This window comes from Heterodontus francisci, chromosome 19 (genome assembly GCF_036365525.1).
Source record: "Heterodontus francisci isolate sHetFra1 chromosome 19, sHetFra1.hap1, whole genome shotgun sequence".
In the NCBI taxonomy this organism is placed as follows: domain Eukaryota; kingdom Metazoa; phylum Chordata; class Chondrichthyes; order Heterodontiformes; family Heterodontidae; genus Heterodontus; species Heterodontus francisci.
In genome coordinates this window covers 86,468,701-86,490,287 of record NC_090389.1, presented here as the reverse complement: position 1 = coordinate 86,490,287, position 21,587 = coordinate 86,468,701, and the positions used below count along the sequence as shown (strand labels likewise).

The 21,587-nt window shown below is 42.2% G+C and overlaps 1 protein-coding gene and 1 long non-coding RNA gene across 2 annotated transcripts in view; one reads left to right on the top strand and one right to left on the bottom strand.

Annotated features, from left to right (window-relative positions):
• LOC137380271 (protein transport protein Sec61 subunit alpha-like 1) overlaps positions 1–8,262 on the bottom strand; it is a 35,152-nt gene extending 26,890 nt beyond the window's left edge. The window contains exon 1 of the mRNA XM_068052159.1: positions 8,083–8,262. Coding sequence (XP_067908260.1) covers positions 8,083–8,089 — 7 coding nt within the window. The 5' untranslated portion in view covers positions 8,090–8,262. The remainder of the gene's footprint in view (positions 1–8,082) is intronic.
• A 271-nt stretch (positions 8,263–8,533) lies between these two features.
• On the top strand, positions 8,534–17,229 carry LOC137380270 (uncharacterized). Its single transcript, XR_010976996.1, has 2 exons — positions 8,534–8,576; positions 14,461–17,229. It is a non-coding gene; the product is annotated as an uncharacterized lncRNA (long non-coding RNA).
• Positions 17,230–21,587: the final 4,358 nt, after the last annotated feature.

Sequence of the window (21,587 nt, the reverse complement as noted above, 5' to 3'; positions counted from 1 at the left end):
TTGATAAGCAAGGTGGTGGAAGGATATTGGGAGTAGGCAGGAATGTGGAGTTGAGGTTACAATCAGGTCAGCCACGACCTTACTGAACAGTGGAGCAGGCTCGAGAGGCCAAGCGGCCTACTCCTGCTCCTAATTCGCATGCTAAAGTGAGGTTAGTTGCTAGGGGTTTTGAACAGCGATTGGGTGATACCGATGTTACAGTGGACTCTCCTACAGCTGGAAAAGTAATCTTCAATTTTTGTTTAGCTCTTTTGGCCACATATTCATGGGAGTGTAGATCCATTGACATAAAAGCCACATTTCTACAGGGTAATACTTTTCAGAGAGAAGTTTTTATGAAACCACCCAAAGAGGCGGCAGATGCAAAAGTAAAACTATGGAAATTAAAGAATGCATCTATGGCCTTAATGATGCTTCCAGGTTGTGGTATTTCTCGGTGAGATCCGTTTTGTTGAAAATTGGTTGTGTTCAACTAAAAGCAGACCCTTCAATGTTTTATTGGCATCATAAAGGGAAACATTCAGGCACCTTCAAGGTGCACGATGATTTCTTATGGGGTGGCTCTACGGATTTTGAGAAATTATAAGATGATGGCAGTATTTAAGATTTGGAGTCAAGCTTGTGGGGCCTTTAAATATATTGGTTTAGATATTAAGCAGACTAAGTCTGGAATAACTAAATCAACAATCCTATTCAGAGTGTGTTACTCCCTTCCCAGTTAAGCGTGTTAGGACATCACAGAAAGCCCGTGCCACGTGATAGCGAAGCGAGGAATAGGGAGAGAGAGAGGAGTTGAACACGTGGCTGCAGGGATGGTGTAGGAGGGAGGGTTTTGGTTTCCTGGATAATTGGGGCTCTTTCTGGGGTAGGTGGGACCTCTACAAACAGGATGGTCTTCACCTGAACCAGAGGGGTACCAATATCCTGGGGGGGGGGGGGGGGGGGGGGGGGGGGAGATTTGCTAGTGCTCTTCGGTGGGGTTTAAACTAATTCAGCAGGGGAATGGGAACCTAAATTGTAGTTCCAGTGTACAGGATGTTGAGAGCAGTGAGGTCAGGGATAAGGTTACAAGGACGCAAGAGGGCACTGGCAAGCAAGAACTTGGTTTAAAGTGTGTCTACTTCAATGCCAGGAGCATCCGGAATAAGGTGGGTGAGCTTGCAGCATGGGTTGGTACCTGGGATCTCGATGTAGTGGCCATTTCGGAGACATGGGTAGAGCAGGGGCAGGAATGGATGTTGCAGGTTCCGGGATTTAGATGTTTCAGTAAGAACAGAGAAGATGGTAAAAGAGGAGGGGGTGTGGCATTGTTAATCAAGGAGAGTATTACAGCGGCAGGAAGGACGTTTGAGGACTCGTCTACTGAGGTAGTATGGGCCGAGGTTAGAAACAGGAGAGGAGAGGTCACCCTGTTGGGAGTCTTCAATAGACCTCCGAATAGTTCCAGAGATGTAGAGGAAAGGATAGCGAAGATGATTCTCGACAGGGGCGAGAGTAACAGGGTAGTTGTTATGGGGGACTTGAACTTTCCAAATATTGACTGGAAATACTATAGTTCGAGTACTTTAGATGGGTCAGTTTTTGTCCAGTGTGCACAGGAGGGTTTTCTGACACAGTATGTAGACAGGCCAACCAGGGGCGATACCACATTGGATTTGGTACTGGGTAATGAACCCGGCCAGGTGTTAGATTTAGATGTAGGTGAGCACTTTGGTGATAGTGATCACAATTCGGTTAGGTTTACCTTAGCGATGGGCAGGGACAGGTATATACCGCAGGGCAAGAATTATAGCTGGGGGAAAGGAAATTATGATGCGATTAGGCAAGATTTAGGATGCGTAGGATGGGGAAGGAAACTGCAAGGGATGGGCACAATCGAAATGTGGAGCTTATTCAAGGAGCAGCTACTGCGTGTCCTTGATAAGTATGTACCTGTGAGGCAGGGAGGAAGTTGTCGAGCGAGGGAGCCGTGGTTTACTAAAGAAGTTGAAGCGCTTGTCAAGAGGAAGAAGGCGGCTTATGTTAGGATGAGACGTGAAGGCTCAGTTAGGGCGCTTGAGAGTTACAAGCTAGCCAGGAAGGATCTAAAGGGAGAGCTAAGAAGTGCGAGGAGAGGACACGAGAAGTCATTGGCGGATAGGATCAGGGAAAACCCTAAGGCTTTCTATAGGTATATCAGGAATAAAAGAATGACTAGAGTTAGATTAGGGCCAATCAAGAATAGTAGTGGGAAGTTGTGTGTGGAATCAGAGGAGATAGGGGAAGCGTTAAATGAATATTTTTCGTCAGTATTTACAGTAGAGAAAGAAAATGTTGTCGAGGAGAATACTGAGATTCAGACTACTAGGCTAGATGGGATTGAGGTTCACAAGGAGCAATTTTGGAAAGTGTGAAAATAGATAAGTCCCCTGGGCCAGATGGGATTTATCCTAGGATTCTCTGGGAAGCCAGGGAGGAGATTGCAGAGCCTTTGTCCTTGATCTTTATGTCGTCACTGTCAACAGGAATAGTGCCGGAAGACTGGAGGATAGCAAATGTTGTCCCCTTGTTCAAGAAGGGGAGTAGAGACAGCCCTGGTAATTATAGACCTGTGAGCCTTACTTCGGTTGTGGGTAAAATGTTGGAAAAGGTTATAAGAGACAGGATTTATAATCATCTTGAAAAGAATAAGTTCATTAGCGTTAGTCAGCACGGTTTTGTGACGGGTAGGTCGTGCCTCACAAACCTTATTGAGTTTTTCGAGAAGGTGACCAAACAGGTGGATGAGGATAAAGCAGTGGATGTGGTGTATATGGATTTCAGTAAGGCGTTTGATAAGGTTCCCCATGGTCGGCTATTGCAGAAAATACGGAAGTATGGAGTTGAAGGTGATTTAGAGCTTTGGATCAGAAATTGGCTAGCTGAAAGAAGACAGAGGGTGGTGGTTGATGGCAAATGTTCATCCTGGAGTTTAGTTACTAGTGGTGTACCGCAAGGATCTGTTTTGGGGCCACTGCTGTTTGTCATTTTTATAAATGACCTGGAAGAGGGTGTAGAAGGGTGGGTTAGTAAATTTGCGGATGACACGAAGGTCGGTGGAGTTGTGGATAGTGCCGAAGGATGTTGTAGGGTACAGAGGGACATAGATAGGCTGCAGAGCTGGGCTGAGAGATGGCAAATGGAGTTTAATGCGGAAAAGTGTGAGGTGATTCACTTTGGAAGGAGTAACAGGAATGCAGAGTACTGGGCTAATGGGAAGATTCTTGGTAGTGTAGATGAACAGAGAGATCTTGGTGTCCAGGTACATAAATCCCTGAAAGTTGCTACCCAGGTTAATAGGGCTGTTAAGAAGGCATATGGTGTGTTAGCTTTTATTAGTAGGGGGATCGAGTTTCGGAACCACGAGGTCATGCTGCAGCTGTACAAAACTCTGGTGAGACCGCACCTGGAGTATTGCGTGCAGTTCTGGTCACCGCATTATAGGAAGGATGTGGAAGCTTTGGAAAGGGTGCAGAGGAGATTTACTGGGATGTTGCCTGGTATGGAGGGAAGGTCTTACGAGGAAAGGCTGAGGGACTTGAGGTTGTTTTCGTTGGAGAGGAGGAGGAGGAGAGGTGACTTAATAGAGACATACAAGATAATCAGAGGGTTAGATAGGGTGGATAGTGAGAGTCTTTTTCCTCGGATGGTAATGGCAAACACGAGGGGACATAGCTTTAAGTTGAGGGGTGATAGATATAGGACAGATGTTAGAGGTAGTTTCCTTACTCAGAGAGTAGTAGGGGCGTGGAACGCCCTGCCTGCAACAGTAGTAGGCTCGCCAACTTTAAGGGCATTTAAGTGGTCATTGGATAGACATATGGATGAAAATGGAATAGTGTAGGTCAGATGGTTTCACAGGTCGGCGCAACATCGAGGGCCGAAGGGCCTGTACTGCGCTGTAATGTTCTAATTCTAATCTAAAGCAGAAACTGAGCAATTGCGAAGCTTGATTAGTCAATTAAACTGGTTGTGCTCTCAGACTAGGCCTGATGCTAGTTTTAATGTGCTGGAGTTATGCACGATGAAGAAACATCTGAAAGTTGAGAATGATTAAAAGCAAAACATTTTTTTTTAAAATCTGGATAAATGTGTACTGAAGTTCCCATCCTCAGGTGACCCAAAGAACCTGAAGATAATTTTTAGCGATGCTTCACATGCCAGTCTTGCTGATGAGTATTCGAGTGCAGCTGTTTTCATAATATTTCTGATGGGTGAAATGGGAAATGTCGTCTTTTAGTTTGGGAAGCTAAGAAAATAAACAGGTCGCTAAAAGCACTTCAGTTGCGGAAACACTGGGTTTTGTCGAGGCAGTGGATATGGGGTTCCATTTGTCAAATACTTTGGGTGAAATTCTGAACAAGGGATACACTGAAAATAGGATACCCATTGAATGTTATGCAGATAATCATTCTTTGTGGGACAATGTACACAAAAAGAGCGCGAGTTAGAAAAGACTACGTATTGACCTTGCTGGATTGAAACAAATGCTGGAGAGAAAAGGAAATTGCCAAACTTAAATGGGTAGATGCAAGTCATCACCTATCCGATTGTACTAGCATTTCTTTTTGCGAAAAAGAAATTGTTTGGGGTGCTAGAGGAGGGGCGTCTCAATGTAATACTTTGTACATAATACGGAATTTATTTTGAAATGTTTTGAGCATATTAATCCACACTTATAAAAAAATAAATAAAAAGAATCTGTAATCGTATATCAATTGTTTGATATGCAGGTGGACAGTGTCAATTGGGGTCTTACTTGAGCACTTCTAAGCAGACACTTACTGAGACTAGTGGAGGGTTTGAGTAAGGAGCTACATGTTTGATTCTTTTACTCTGTACAATAAATGTGAAACGGAGTAAAGATAGGCTCCAGCATTATACTTCCATAACAAGCTTTCTGGAGTTTAACATTCTGCACTCCTTCCAATGCCTTCATATCCTTTCTAAAGTGTGGTGCCCAATATTGGACACAATACTTCATTTGTGGCCAAGTCTGAACTTGGTATTATTTACTTGCCATTTATTACAACTTAACCATTTGACTACCTAGCAAACTATCAGTGTGCTTTATAAAATAATAATTGTGTAATGCACTTTAAGCTGTTTCAATGACAAAAAGCAGGTAAATCCAAGAAATTTCTTATATTTCTCTTTTTTGCAACACTGGTGCCCTGCACAATGAGTTTAGATGCATGTGTTGTGAACCAATCAAGAAATCACTGACATGTTCAAGATATCATGGATAGACTCAAAATATATCAATATAGGTATTAGTCTTGGCTCAGGGGTAGCACTTCTACCTTGGAGTTAGAAGAATATAGGCTCAAGTCCCACTACAGAAACTTGAAGCACTTGTGATAGAACCTGCCTCTCAAGGATTGGCCTTCATAGTCAAAGGTGCACCAAGAGAAGACACCCCACCTAAATGGACTGTTTGCTGCATGTCCATCATCTTTCATAGATGGAAGGATGCCAGCCAACAACAGAAACTTGGAACAGAAGGCTGGCATTTGGTGTTGCATTGACAAAAGTGTCACCTTTCAAATGAGATGTAAAATGTAAAGTCCTGTCTGCCCTCTCAGGCAGAGATCAAAGATCACATTGCACTATTCTGAAGACCAGGGAAATTCTCACTGAGGGATAAATATTGGTCAAGACACCAATCATCACAAACATACCTGGTCATTGTTCCACTGTTGTTTGTGGGACCTTGTTGCACACAAATTGGCTACTGCATTTCCTACACTTTAAAAATACACCATTGGCTGTAAAGCATTTTGGGATGTGCTGAGGCTGAGATAGAACATTGCGGTAGTTTAACAGGCAAATAAAAGTAGATAGACACAATCAGACATTATTTGCCACGTCAGTAAGATGAACAAAATCAATATTTTACCAGCCACCATATTAGCCCAAAGGTCCCCACTATCCTAAAAATGGCAACTAGGAATTCACCAAGTATCAATATTTTGATACAAAAAATTAGAATTATCCCAATAACTTGAATTAAGTGGCCGTCAAAAATTTGTATCATATTCTGAAATCAAGAAACTTTAAATTAAAAAAAGTAGACTATGCACAGTTATATACATTTACTTTTTGTCGGAGGACAATATTTTTGTTTTGAGGGTGTTAGCCACAGCTCAGCTGGTAGCACTTTCGCCTTGGAATCAGAAGGTTCTGGGTTGAAGACCCACACTAGGGTTTGAGCATAAAAACAAAGTCTGACACTCCAGTGCAGTACTTAAGAGTGCTGCACTGCCAGGGGTGCTGTCTGTCAAATAAGATTCAAAAGATCCCATGGCACTATTTTGAAGAACAGGGGAGTTATTACTGGTGTCTCGACAAATATTTATCTTTCAACCAACATCTCTAAAAACAGATTATCTGGTCATTACCACATTGTGCACAGCAAGCTCCCACAAACAGCAAAGTGGCTGCCATGTTCCCTAAATTACAACAGTTACTACACTTCAAAAGTACTTCATTGGCTGTACAGCACTTTGAGACAGCCAGCAGTTGTGAAAGGCACTGAAAAATGGAATAAAATCAAAGTGCTGGAAATACTCAGCAGGTCAGGCAACATCTGGTTGGGCGGCACAGCGGTTAGCACCACAGCCTCAGCTCCAGCGACCCGGGTTCAGTTCTGGGTACTGCCTGTGCGGAGTTTGCAAGTTCTCCCCGTGACCGCGTGGGTTTCCGCCGGGTGCTCCGGTTTCCTCCCACAGATAAAGACTTGCAGGTTGATAGGTAAAGTGGCCATTGTAAATAGCCCCTAGTGTGGGTAGGTGGTAGGAGAATGGTGGGGACGTAGTAGGAAATATGGGGTTAATGTAGGATTAGTATAAAATGGGTTGTTGGTCGGCACAGACTCAGTGGGCCGAAGGGCCTGTTTCAGTGCTGTATCTCTAAATAAAGAAAATAAAAATCATAAGAGCATAAGAGCAACCTTTTAGATATGTTAAAGAAAGACTTCAGTTTTTTCAGTTAAAGCACAATATTGTCGATGCTGGAAATCTGAAATAAAGTGCTGGAAATACTCAACAGGTCAGGCAACATCTTTCGTCAGAACTTATGAAAGGTCACAGACCTGAAGTGTCAACTATACTTCTCTCGCCACAGATTTTTATTTTCTTTATTTAGAGATCTTTCTTTTTTTTTAAAGAAAAAGAAAAAAGAAAGATCTCTAAATAAAGAAAATAAAAATCTGTGGCGAGAGAAGTATAGTTGACACTTCAGGTCTGTGACCTTTCATAAGTTCTGATGAAAGATGTTGCCTGACCTGTTGAGTATTTCCAGCACTTTATTTCAGATTTCCAGCATCGACAATATTGTGCTTTAACTGAAAAACTGAAGTCTTTCTTTAACATATCTAAAAGGTTGCTCTTATGCGACAGACTATCACAAAAACAAGTGCTGGGCAGGGTGGGACATCCCACAAACCCATACACTCATCCCATGAAGCCCAAATCACTATTCAATTGCAATTTTTTCCTGTATTAAAAAACTTCTGAAAGGCATAACTGGGAAGATCTGAGGAAGAAATCAAAATCAGTTGCCTCAAACCATGACTTCTTGTACTAAGATGTCAATCAGGATTTGAGGGTGGGGATGGGGGGGGGGGGGGGGAAACTTCAGGAGTTTAAGAATTGAGGAAAGAGCCCAACCTGGGTTGAGAGATGAGGGGAGAAGGGTTTTTTTTTTTGGATACAGATTGCTGTTACTTAAGAATCAGTCAGCACTACAAAGGGCGACGTGGCGTTTAAATTCCTCTCGCCACCAACCCCAGCATCACCTCCCTGGAAGAGGCGACCAGACTTGGGAAGGGGGATATTTGAAGGATGCGACTGGAATTTTTAAATTAAATTCTAACAGAAATTCACTTTCTCCCCGTTAGTTCAGTCTCCTCCCTCCAAATTAAGATAATATAGCAGTTTAACCCCCCCTCCCCTGAAAAAGGGCACTGAGACCCGGCTTAAAAAAAAGAACTTGAGGCCCAGGCTTGGCCTAGGCCTGCCTGGAGCTGAAGCGAAGGGTTGACTCCCCGCCCCGGCTACTTACTGCCCATATTGGCGGCTCTGTCCGACTGATGCTAGGGGTTGTTCGGGTTATGAGTACACTCCGCCGCCCGGCACCTCTCACTCGCGGGGTAAAGGCCGACTCGACGCCGTTGCTCGAGACTCGAAAGACACGTCAGCGCAGACAACGGCAGCAAGGACCGGCCGCCAGCCAATCATAGCACTCGGTCGGGTACCACCTGATCTCCCGGGGCGCGCCCCCCCCCCGGGGGCCAGGCCACCAGCCAATCACAGCCCGCGGTTGGATACCACCTGACCTTCCAGCGGGCCAGGACGTGCCGCCAGCCAGTCACAGTCCTCCGTCGGGTCCACATGATCTTCCAGCCTCTCAGGTTCGACTCCACCTCCCCCCCCTCTCCAAGCCACGGAAAAGCCCGACTCGGCGGAGGCCACGACGGAAATATCCGAATGACCGCTAGATCACGTGATGAGTGCTCCAATCAGGCGAGGCTGTGCCCACATGTGACTGGATACCAGGTAAGCTGCTTGATGGAAAAGTTGGGTGGCGCGGAGCCAGTTATTGCCTGTTTATATTTGATTCTGTGATAATTTTTGTAGCTACTAATTTTACATTGAATTATACAGAATGTACAATACAAAAGCGGGGCATTCGGCCCAACTAGTCTGTACTGGTTATATTCTATCTACCTTATCTGGGCCTGTGGGCATGTCTTTCTCTTTTCTACTTGTCTAATTTTCCTTTTAAAACATCTAAGTTAATTGCTTCAACCCCATTACTTTAACTACTTGCTGAGTGAAGAAATTCTATGATAAAAGCAAAATACTGTAGATGCTGGAAATCTGAAATAAAAACAAGAAATGCTGGAAATACTCCAGGTCTGGCAGCATCTGTGGAGAGAGAAGCAGAGATAACGTTTCAGGTCAGTGACCCTTCTTCAGAACTAGAAATTCTGTGACCTTGTCCTATCAACACCTCTTATGTTATCTCTTGCCTCACCCCCGCTTTACTTGCTTAAAATCTTTTACATTTCTTATGTCTGCCAGTTCTGTTGGCAGGGCTTGAACATTGCAGCTGTGAGGAAAGATTGAATAGGATCGGGCTGTTTTCCTTAGAACAGAGGAGGCTGAGGGGTGACTTCATTGAGGTATATAAAATTATGAGGGGCCTAGAAAGACAGGAAGGACCTGTTTCTCACATAGGAGAGTCAGTTACCAGGGGCACAGATTTAAGGTGATTGGTAGAAGGATTAGAGGGGACGAGGAAAATCTTTTTCACCCAGAGGGTGGTGGGTGTCTGGAATTCACTGCCTGGATCATTGGTGGGGGCAGAAACCATCACCTCATTTAAAAGGTACCTGGACCTGCACCTGAAGTGCTGTAACCTGCAAGGCTACAAACCAGGTGCTGGAAGGTGGGATTAGATTGGACCGCTAGTTTTTTCAGTTGGTGCAGGAACGATAGCTGAATAGCCTCTTTCTGTGACATACCTTTTCTATCGTTCTAAGTTGGGCCTGTATCCATTGGAATTTAGAAGAATGAGAGGTGATCTTATTGAAACATACAAAACTCTGAGGGGACTTGACAGGGTGGATGCTGAAAGGACGTTTCCCCTGTGGGGGACACCAGAACTAGGGTACACAGTTTAAAAATAAGAGGTCACCCATTTGAGATGGAGATAAGGAGACATTTTTTTCCCTCAGACAGTTGTGAGTCTTTGGAACTCTCTTCCCCAGAAAGCGGTGGAGGCAGGATCATTGAATATTTTCAAGGCAGAGGTAGATAAATTCTTGACTAACAAGGGAATCAAAGGGTAGTGGGGGTAAGTGTGAAAATGGAGTTGAGGCCACAATCAGGTCAGCCATGATCTTATTAAATGGTGGAGCAGGCTCAAAAAGGCCGAATGGCCTACTCCTGTTCATATGTATGTATTCCTCAAACATTAACACTTTCAAACCCTTATACTACAGTAATCAGTGAGGATAGTAACAGACTTCAGGAGAACATAAATAAACCAGTGAAATAGGCCAACACATGGCAGACAAAATTTAGTGCAGATAAGTGTGAAATGATACATTTTGGAAGGAAGAATGAGGAGAGACAATATAAACCAAATGGTACAATTTTAAAGGGGACTGAGACCTGGGGGAGTATGTACATAAATATTTGAGGAAGGCAGGACAAGTTAAGAAAGCTGTTTTAAAAAAAAAAAAAAAGGATATGGGATCATTGACTTTATGAACAGGGGGATAAAGTACAAAAGTAAGGAAGTTATGCTAAAGCTTTATAAATCACATGTCAGGCCCCAGCTGGAGTACTGTGTCCAATTCTGGGTACCACAATTTAGGAAGGATGTCAAGGCCTTCGAGAAGGTGCAGAAGAGATTTACTAGAATAATACTAGAGATGTGGGACTTGAGTTACGTGGGGAGACTGGAGAACCTGGGATTGTTCTCCCTAGAGCAGAGCAGGTTAAGGGTAGATTTAATAGAGGTGTTCAACATCATGTGAAAGAATTTGGTAAGAGTAAATATGGCAAATTAGTTTCCAGTAACGGAAAGATCATTAACCAGAGGACACAGATTTACATAATGGGCAAAAAAAGAGGGGAGAATTTTTTTATGCATGGAGTTGTTACAAGCTGGAATGCCCTGCCTGAAAGGCCAGTGGAAGCAGATTCAATATTAGCTTTAAACACAGAATTGGATAAATCCTTGAGGGCTATGGGGAAAGGGCAGAGAATGAGACCAATTGGACACAAACAAGAGGAGGCCATTTAGCCCCCGAGCCTTTTTTGCCATTCACTTCCATCATGGCTGATCCGTATCTTAACTCCATCCACCAGCCTTGGCTCCATATCCCTTTAAACTCTTGACTAACAAAAATCTATCACGTTTAAAATTATTAATTGAGAGAGCAGCTACTTCTTTTTGTGGGAGAGTGTTCCACACTCCTACCACCCTTTGCGTGATGACATGTTTCCTAACATCTACCTTGAACGGCCTGACTGATTTGAAGGCCCCTTGTCCTAGAATTCCTCCACCAGTTTTTTTTTTTAGATTTTTTTTTTTTTAGATTAGAGATACACCACTGTGGGAAAAGTTTCTCTCTGTCTACCCTATCAATTCCTTTTGAATTCCTAAAAACCTCCATCAAATCACCCCTTAATCTTTTATATTCCAGGGAATACAGGATCAGTTTATGTAATCTCTCCATAATCTAATCTTTGGAGCTCTGGTACATTCTAATGAATTTGCATTGCATTCCTTCCTAGGCCAATATATCCTTTCTAAGGTGTGTGCCTGGAACTATACAGAGTAGTCCAGATGTATTCTAACCAGGGCTTTGTGTAGCTGCAGCAAAACGTCCTCCCCCTTATATTCTAGCCCTCTAGTTATAAAGGCTAACGTTCCATTAACCTTTTTGATTATTTTTTGTACCTGACTACTACATTTTAGTGATGTGTACATGAACTCCAAAAGCTCTTTGAACCTCCATTGTCCCTAGCTATTCATTCAAAAGCACTCAGGCTGATCCTTTTTCACATTTCTCGAAATTCATCTACCGCAGTTTTGCCCTTTCAATCTATCAATGTTTCCTTGTAATTTTATGTTCCCATCTACGCTACTTATACCACCAATCTTTGTGTCATCAGCAAACTTGGGTACATGGCTCTCTATTGTGTTATCTAAGTCATTAATATATAGTGAACAGTTGAGGTCACAACACAGATCCGGTATCCACCACTAGCCACTTCCTTCCAATTAGAGTAAACATCCATTTTCCCTACTTTCTGTTCTCTATCACCTCACCAATCTCGTAACTAGGTTGTTATGACCGAGGCGGGAGGAGTGCATTGTTAATTCACTTCTCCATAAGTAACAACATATTCTTTAAAGTTTTCCCACTTGCTGAAAGTCAATCGAATACACTATTTTCCCCAGAATAGAACACTAACCAAGTTTCTTTACTGAACAAAATTAATAGTTTATTATAAAACAAGTCTTAACTAGTAATGAAGTAAAACAATATCACATGGATCAAAGTTTTTAAAAATCCAACATTAAATTTTAAAAAGTCCCCTTTCTACCTTAACCAAATTTTAAAGTTCCTTTTTACTGTACTCTCTTCAAACTCACACTTTATATATAAATAAAACAGTTAACCGAAAAATAAAAAAGGACTTTTAGATCAGAGCTCTGTTACAGACGAAAAAAACACAACCCGGGCAGTTCACTTGCCCACCCCTGGAAAAATAGATGAGACACGCTGCACCAAACTGGCACACAGTCCAACCTCTGAGCACACCCAGGCAGGATCTTCAGAAGCTTCCAGACTTCATTCTCTTCAGGGAGCGTTGAAAGGTAATTTAGCAGGCTTCCTTGAAATACATGAAACAAGACAAATTGACAGAGTGAACTTTACAGAATCTTTTAGGGAATTGCTGAAAAGAGAGCAGGGTTGTGGTCTTCTGTTCTTCCTTGGAATTTTCTCCATTCTTTTTGCACAGACTTGACTTTTAACTCCTTCCAGAAGGTAGCATAGACGTGCACAGACTAACAACCGAAAAGCTTTGAGTTTTTTTCCTGCCCATCCCAGGTGTGATCTGCCTGCTACTGGGCTTGTCCAATCAAAAGGAGTGCTTGTTACTTTTCTGCCCCTGTTACCAGGGTTTCTGTTCAAAGCCTAGCCTGAGCCATGTGTCAAACAGCATCACTATTGCCAATCCGGCTCCCCCACTGTCGTCTTGATTAAAAAACTGATCCAACATTTATTTAGCTTAACTATAAATTCCTTTCAAAAAAAAATTTAACAAAACAATCACTTTCATAACAAAGTCAATAATTAGAATTCAATTGCTTGAGGTTTAATTTTAGTAAACAGTCTCTTATGCGGAACTTTCTGGAAGTCCACATAAAATACACCCATAGACATTTCCTTACTTTAGTTACTTCCTCAAAAAATTCAATTAATTTCATTCGACGTGACCTATCTTTTACAAATCCATGTTGGTTCTCTTTAATCAGTTCAAATTTCTTCAAGTGCTCAGTCACTCTGTTTTTAATTACAGATTCCAATAACTTCCCCACAACAGATGATAGAGACCTGGAAATTAGTCTGTCTTGCACTTTTCTTAAATAATGGAGTTACATTTGCAATTTTCCAATCTAAAAGGGACAATTCCTGAACTGACAGAGTTTTGGAAATTTGAGGCAAAAACATCTGCAATTTCTTCACCTACTTCCTTAAAACTCTGGGGTGGAATCACAGGTCCTGAGGATTTGTCACTCTTTAGTGCTATTGTATTTTTAATACTGTTTTCTTGCTTACACTTACTTTGGTGAGTTCCAGTCCTTCATACATTATTAGCTTTTCTGCAACGTCAGATATATTGTTAGGTAGACTGACACACAAAATAATTATTTAACAGTCTGCCATTTCCTTATTTTCATTTGCAATAATACTCCCATCAGTTTTTAAAGGACCCAAGTTATCCCTAACTGCCCTTTCTCTTCTTACGAAAGCTCTTTCAAAATGCCGACAGGGGCACGATTGGCTAAGTAGCCTCATTCTGTGCTGTATTACTCTATGATTCTATGATATTTATTTTTTTCTAAATTAAATAGCAAGAAACTGCAAATGAATGTGAAACATAAGTAAAAACAGTTATAAACACACCCCCTCTGTGGAGAGCAAATAGTTTTAGGCAGAATCCTTCCCCAGCAATACATTACAGCTATTGGGAAAGATTGAAAAGGTTAGAGTTTTTTCTTCAGAAAAGACTTGGAGGTGAACTGATAGAATTCTTTGAAACGATGAAGGGGTCGGACAGAGTAGATGTGGACAGAAAGTTTCCGCTTGTGTGAGAATCCAAAACACGGGACAACAGATACAAGAGTTAGAAATAAATTCAATAGGCAAATGAGAATTTTTTTAAATAAAAGCAAAATACTGCAGATGCTGGAAATCGGAAATAAAAACAAGATACCCTGCCAACAGTCTTGTAAATTTCCTCTGTACTCACTCCAGAGCAATTATGTCCTTTCTGTAATGTGGTGACCAGAACTGTACGCAATACTCCAGCTGTGGCCTAACCAGCGTTTTATACAGTTCCAGCATCATAACCCTGCTTTTGTATTCTATACCTTGGCCAATAAAGGAAAACATTCCATATGTTTTCTTCAACACTTTATCAGTCCTGCCACCTACTGTTCTACGGAGTCAGGAATTCTCTCTCTTGTGAGCTTGTATTGACCTTCATCTTATAAGAAAAGTGGAAGAAGTTAAGCAACAAGAATCCAGGGGTCACTTCCAAAGAGACTTTCCAAAATTATTTACTGGTGTAGGAAGACTGAATACAGAATTATGTTGAGAAAAAATGCTAAATCTGTTTGTCTTTTCAGGCCTAGGAAGATACCACCCCCACTAATGAAACAAGTCCAACATCAGCTAGAAGAGACGACCAGGATGGGAATCATTTCTCCTGTCACTGAACCTACAGAGTGGTGTTCGGGAATGTTTCCAGTTCCTAAACCTAACTGTAATCCTCACATTTGTGTAGACTTAACTTAATAAGGCTGTGGCAAGAGAAGTTCATCCGATGTCCTCAGTGGACGAAAGCTTGGCAAAGTTATCTAAAAGTACCATGTTCACGAAGCTTGATGTGAATAGTGGCTTTTGGCAAGTTCCGTTGGATAAGAAGTCAAGGTTATTGACAACCTTCATTACTCCGTTCGGAAAATTTCATTTTAATCGTTTACCATTCAGTATAACATTAGCACCAGAAGTATTCCAAAGAATTACGTTGAACATTCTACAGGTCCTTAAGGGAGTAATATGCCATATGGATGACATCTTAGTCCATGGTGAATCCATTGAAGAGCGTGACCTGAGGGTTAGAGCGGTTTTGAATCGTCTACAAGAAGGCCTGACACTTAATGAAAAGTGTGAATTCTCAAAAACGTCTATTCATTTCCTAGGACACTGTCAGTAGCAACAGCATAATAGCAGAGCCACAAAAGACAAGAGCCATTAGTGAATTCCCACTTCCTACTCCTATCCAAGATCGTCAATGATTTCTTGGAATGGTCAATCAGTTGGCAAAATTTTTACCCAATCTAACACAAGTTACTGAACCCTTACAATTATTAAGGAAAGCTCAAGCATGGTGTTGGGATGCACATCAGGAGCAGGCATTTCAAAGGATCAAGGAGAGGCTGATTTCACCAGATATCTTGGCACATTATAACCCCACACTACCGACCACAATTGCAGCAGACGCCTCACCTACAGGGTTGGGGCAGTCCTTTTTCAAGAACAGCCAAATGGATGATGAAGACACTGATTTATTATGCATTACACGCACTGTCTGAGACTGAGACGAGATACGCTGTCATAGAGAAAGAAGGTCTCGCAGTCACGTGGGCTTGTGAGAAGTTCTCACATATTATTGGCTTAAAGGTTGTCATAGAGACAGACCACAAAACCCTAGTTTCCTTACTTGATGAAAAGGAACTCACTAGGATGCTTCTGAGAATCCAGAGATTCCATTTGAGGCTAATAAAATTCATGTACGAAACGGTATATGTACAAGGCAAGTAACAAACGACAGCATTGTCCAGAGCTACCGTTGATCATCCTACACAACAGGATGTTAACTTCATCAATGAAATGTAATCATATTCTGGGTTCACTGCATCGCAATGGCCAGCAAGTTCAAAAAAGCTCCAAGGAATTTGCCATGATCAAATGCAGGATGAGGAATGCATCCGTATCTGCCAATATTGCATGCAAGGTTGGCCACAGCAATAGTAAGGGGATGAGAATCTTCTTTGAACACAGAAGGCTCTTTACTATTGTGGATGATTTGCTGGTATATGACGAGAGGCTGGTGATTCTGGACACACTCTGGGTAGATATTTTGGACAAAATACACCAGGGCCACCTGGGTATAAGTAAATGTAGAGTCTGGGCTCAGTCATCCATGTGGTGGCCAAGAGATGTAGCATAAATGATTTCTAATTGCCAGGTATGCACAGTGCACAGACCAGACTAGAGGGAACCCCTTATCTCGACCCCAATTTCCAACCAGACCGTGTGGATGGATCTATTCATGTTTACTGGAAAATCCTACCTGATTGTCATTGACTATTTTCCAAGGTGGATTGAGGTCAAACGTTTGTACACAACGACAACAGAGATAGTCATTCAAGTGTTACAGGAGGTTTTTGCAACACGTCGTATACCTGACTAGATGGTTTCCGATAATGGAGTACAATTTGCAAATGACTATATTGCGCACTTTGTGGAAAACTGTGGATTTTTACATCTTACAAATTCCCCTGGATATCCACGATCTAATGGTGAAGCTAAGTGAGGAGTCAGAAAGATCAAAGCACTGTTAGAGAAGAATGAAGATTTTCGAACAGCCTTCCTAAACTACCGATCTACTCCATTGCTATGTGGATTAACACCATCAGACTGTTAATGGGAAGGAAGCTTCAGACAAAACTTTCCATCCTACCCAAAAAAATACTTCCAAGGCTAGAAGTCCCGGGTTATCAGAGTTCAAGACCGAAAGCAACAAGCCTATCATTATAACAGGAGATATCGTACCAGGACCCTACCCAAGTTGATGGAAGGAGGAGGGGTTTGTGTATGAGACCAAGGCAGAGAAGGATTCCAGAGAGATGAGAATTAACAGAGATCCTATAGTACCTTCCGAAGTCTGTAAGAAATAAGAAACAGGAGAAATCTTATTTCTATTTATCAAAGACATCAATCAGTCATACATTTGGATGAAGATGTTGAACCTGAAATTCAGAAAGCACTGGATACCACAAATCTCAATGAAGTCCATCCATGTCAAGAAACAAGTGTTCAGAGTTGTGGAGTGTCCTGACAGATTGAATCTGTGATGTCAGACACTTCGGGGAGATGGGGTAGTATTTAAAAATAAAAAAATATGTATGGATAAAGACTAGGGGAGAGATGTAGTATAAGGATTTGAAAGGGTTAATGTTTGAGATAGTGTGACTAATACCTCCCACCATAATGATGTAAGAGATGACGTGAGAGACTGGAGGGAGAAGCATCAAGCCTGTAGAGGAGTCTCACAGACTTAATGTAAAGCTGTATATAGTTAAAATGTAATAAATGAGTTAATGTTAAAATTACTGAGGACTCCGTGATCTCCTAGCTAGACTAACCAAATGTACAAATGGTGGCAGACTAACCAGACATAGAACATTTACTACATCTTTGAATTTCATGTCACCTGCAACCTTAGAAACTATGACCTGTATATCCAAGTGCAGATCCTTAATATTGTCATGAAGACCCCATCTGGCAAGAATGAGGAATATTAATTTCGTCATATGCACATTAATTTTAAACTGTTGCTGGAAGGAAGAGATGACTTGTTTAAAGCAATCAGCAGTGGCTGGAAAACATTTGCATACTAAAAGATAGTGCCGGGAGACAATAGAATGACTCCCTGATCCAATTAACCCAAATGGATTTTGATCACCAGACATTGAACGTGTAAGAAAGCCAGCATTCCAGAGTGTCTGCTAAGATGGAGAATCCACAAACGCAGGAGTTTGTTAAAATAGCTAGTCACATGACTAATCTGCTGGCCCAGGTCAGCACACTTTGGGAGATTGCAACTGAATTTGGAAGAAGGGAGCCTCTTTCCCGGTTAGCACTCTCTCTCTCTCTTTTCTGCGTGTGTGTTCATCGCGTATATATGCTAGCGTCGTCACGTATTCGTAGTCGTTACCCGAATTAGAGTTTAAGGTTAATAAACTTCCACCTTTCTTGTTTAAATCTAAGAAAACCTGTCTGATTTCTTTGCCTTACAATTGGGTAGCGGTGAACAAGGATTCACTGAGGGGATGCTAAAAACAGTGTATTAAAAAATTAAACCCTGTTACGGTCAAACCAGGCAAAGGCTGAGAGCAAACCCCTTTCTCACCTGGTCGTTACAATATATATTGAAACCAGCGGTCTCAGTACTGACTTTTGGGGAACACGACTATGTACTTCCTTCCAGTCTGAAAAACAGCCATTTACCATTACTCTGCTTTCTGTTTCTCATCCAATTTTGTATCCATGCTCCCAATGCCCCTTTAATCCCTTGGGCTTCAATTTTGTTAACAAGTCTGTTATGCGGTACTTTATCAAGCGCATTTTAAAAGACCATATACAAAACATCAATCGCACGACCTTCCATTAACCCTCCTTGTTACTTCATCAAACAACCAAGCCAAGTTAATCTAACACGATTTGCCTTGAACAAATCCGTGCTGGTGTCATTTACCAACCCGTATTTTTCCAAGTGACAATTAACTTTGTCTCAGATTATTGTCTCTGTAAGTTTCCTCAGCACTGACGGGCTGACTGGCCTCTAGTTGCTGGGTTTATTCCTTTGGCCTTTTTAGTACAGGGGTGTAACACTTGCAATCCTTCAGTCTCTGGTACTGTTCCTGTATCTAAGGAGGATTGGAAGATTGTGACCAGGTGCTCTGCTATCTCCGCCCTTACTTCCCTCGGCACCTAGGATGCATCCCATCCAGACCTTTCTACTTTTCATCCTGCTAATCTTTTAGTTACCTCCTCTTTATTTTTGTCCTGTCCAATTCCTCTACTGCCTCCTCCTTTACCATGACTTTGGTAGCATCCTCTTCTTTAGTGAAGACAGATGCAAAGTACTCATTTAATATTTCAGCCCTGCCCTCTGCCTCCACAAGAAGCTCCCATTTGGTCCATAATCCGCTCTCCCATTGCTTTGGTTACCATCTACTATTTATATATTTATAAAGACTTTGAGTTCCTTTTTATGTTACCCGCTAATCTATTCTCGTACATTCTCATAGAATCATAGAAAGTTTAAGACACAGAAAAAGACCATTTGGCCCATCGTGTCTGTGCCAGCCGAAAAACGATCCACCTATTCTAATCCCACCTTCCAGTATTTGGTCTATAGCCCTCAGATTACAGCACTTGAGGTGCATATCTAGACTCCTTTTGAATGAGTTGAAGGTTTCTGCCTCAACTACCCTTTCAGGCAGTGAGTTCCAGACCCCCACTACCCTCTGGGTAAAAAAGTCTTTCCTCATCTCCCCTCTAATTTTTCTACCAATCACTTTAAATCTATGCCCCGTCGTCATTGACCTCTCTGCTAAGGTGAATAGACCATTCACCTCCAAATTTTGTACATTTCAGTCACATTTCCCCTCATCCTTCTCTGCTCCAAGGAGAACAACCCCAGCCTATCCAATCTTTCTTCATAGCTGCATTTTTCCAGTCCTGGCAACATCCTCATAAATCTCCTCTGTAGCCTCCCTAGTGCAATTACATCCTTTCTGTAATGAAGTGACCAGAACTGCACACAGTAGTCAAATTGTGGCCTAACCAAATTCAGTTCCAGCATAACCTCCCTGCTCTTCTATACCTCGACTAATAAAGGAAAGGATTGCATAGGCCTTCTTAACCACCTTATCGACCTATCCTGCTACCTTCAGGGATCTGTGGACATTCACTCCAAGGTCCCTCACTTACCCTACACTTCTCAGTATTTTCCCATTAATCATATATTCCTGTGCCTTTTTTGACCTCACCAAATGCATCACCTCTCACTTCTCCAGGTTGAATTCCATTTTCCACTTTTCTGCCCATTTGACCAGACCATCAATATCTTCCTGCAGCCTACAGCTATCCTCCTCACTATCTACCACACAGCCAATCTTTGTGTCGTTTGCAAACTTCTTGATCATACCCCCTACGTATATTTATCGTTAATATATACCACAAAAAAAAAGAGACCCAATACTGAGCCCTGCGGAACGCCACTTGAAGCACCCATCAATAATTACCCGGGCGGCACAGTGGCGCAGTGGTTAGCACCGCAGCCTCACAGCTCCAGCGACCCGGGTTCAATTCTGGGTACTGCCTGTGTGGAGTTTGCAAGTTCCCCCTGTGTCTGCGTGGGTTTCCTCCGGGTGCTCCGGTTTCCTCCCACATGCCAAAGACTTGCAGGTTGATAGGTAAATTGGCCATTATAAATTGCCCCTAGGATAGGTAGGTGGTAGGGAAATATAGGGACAGGTGGGGATGTGGTAGGAATATGGGATTAGTGTAGGATTAGTATAAATGGGTGGTTGATGGTCGGCACAGACTCGATGGGCCGAAGGGCCTGTTTCAGTGCTGTATCTCTAAACTAAACTAAACTAAACCCTTTGTTTATGGCACTGAACCAATTTTGTATCCACCTTGCTGCATTTCACTGGATCCCATGGGATTTTATTTTTTTAACCAGTCTGCCATGTGGGACCTTGTCAAAAGCCTTTCTAACATCCATGTTGACCACATCAACTGCACTACCCTCATCCATCTTCCTTGTTACTTCAAAAAAATTTGATCAAGTTGGTCCAACAAGATCTTCCCTTAACAAATCCATTCTGACTATCCTTGATTAATCTGTGCCTTTCTAAGTGACAGTTTATCCTGCCTCTCAGAATAGATTCCAATAATTTGCCCACTGCTGAGGTTAGACTGACTGGCCTGTAATTATTCGGTCTATCCCTCACTCCCTTTTTAAACAGAGGTACAATGTTAGCAGTTCTCCAATCCTCCAGCACCACACCTGCATCCAATGAGGACTGGTAAATCTGGCCCTGGTAATTTATCAACTTTCAAAGATGCTAATCCCATGAATACTTCCTCTCTCCCTATGTTTATCACATTCAGTACTTCACACTCCTCCTTAACTACAATATCTGCATCATCCCTCTCTTTTGTGAAGACAGATGCAAAGTATTCATTAAGAACAATACCAACATCTTCCACCCCTACACGTAGGTTACCTCTTTGGTCTTTTATGGGCCCTACTCTCTCCTTAGTTATCCTCTTAATGTATTGATAAAACATCTTTAGGTTCACCTTGATGTTGCTAGCTAATATTCTTTCATGCCTCACTTTGCTTTCCTAATTTCCTTTTTGATTTCACCCCTCCACTTTCTATACTCTCTGCCCCTCTTAGTCCGCTTTCAGTTCTCCTCTACTTTCTGTATCCATCTTGGCTTCCTATGGTATTTTTCTGTTTCATTGAAATTTCAATATCTTTTGTCATCCAGGTCCCTCTAGCTTTGGATACTTTTCCATTTCCCTTTCTGGGAAAAGAGCCCAGACTTTTGCTATATAAAATGCTAGTTAGGCCACAGCTGGAGTACTGTGTACAATTCTGGGCACCACACTATAGGAAGGACATGATTGCACTGGAGAGGGTGCAGAGGAGATTCACCAGGATGTTGCCTGGGCTGGAGCGTTTCAGCTATGAAGAAAAACTGAAAAGTCTAGGGCTGTATTCCTTAGAGCAGAGAAGGTGTGGGGGGGGGACCTGATTGAGGTATTAAATATTATGGGGGGTATTGATAGGTTAGATAGGAAGAAGCTTTTTTCTTTAGCGGAGGTGTCAATAACCAGGAGGCATAGATTTAAGGTAAGGGGCAGGAGGTTTAGAGGGGATTTG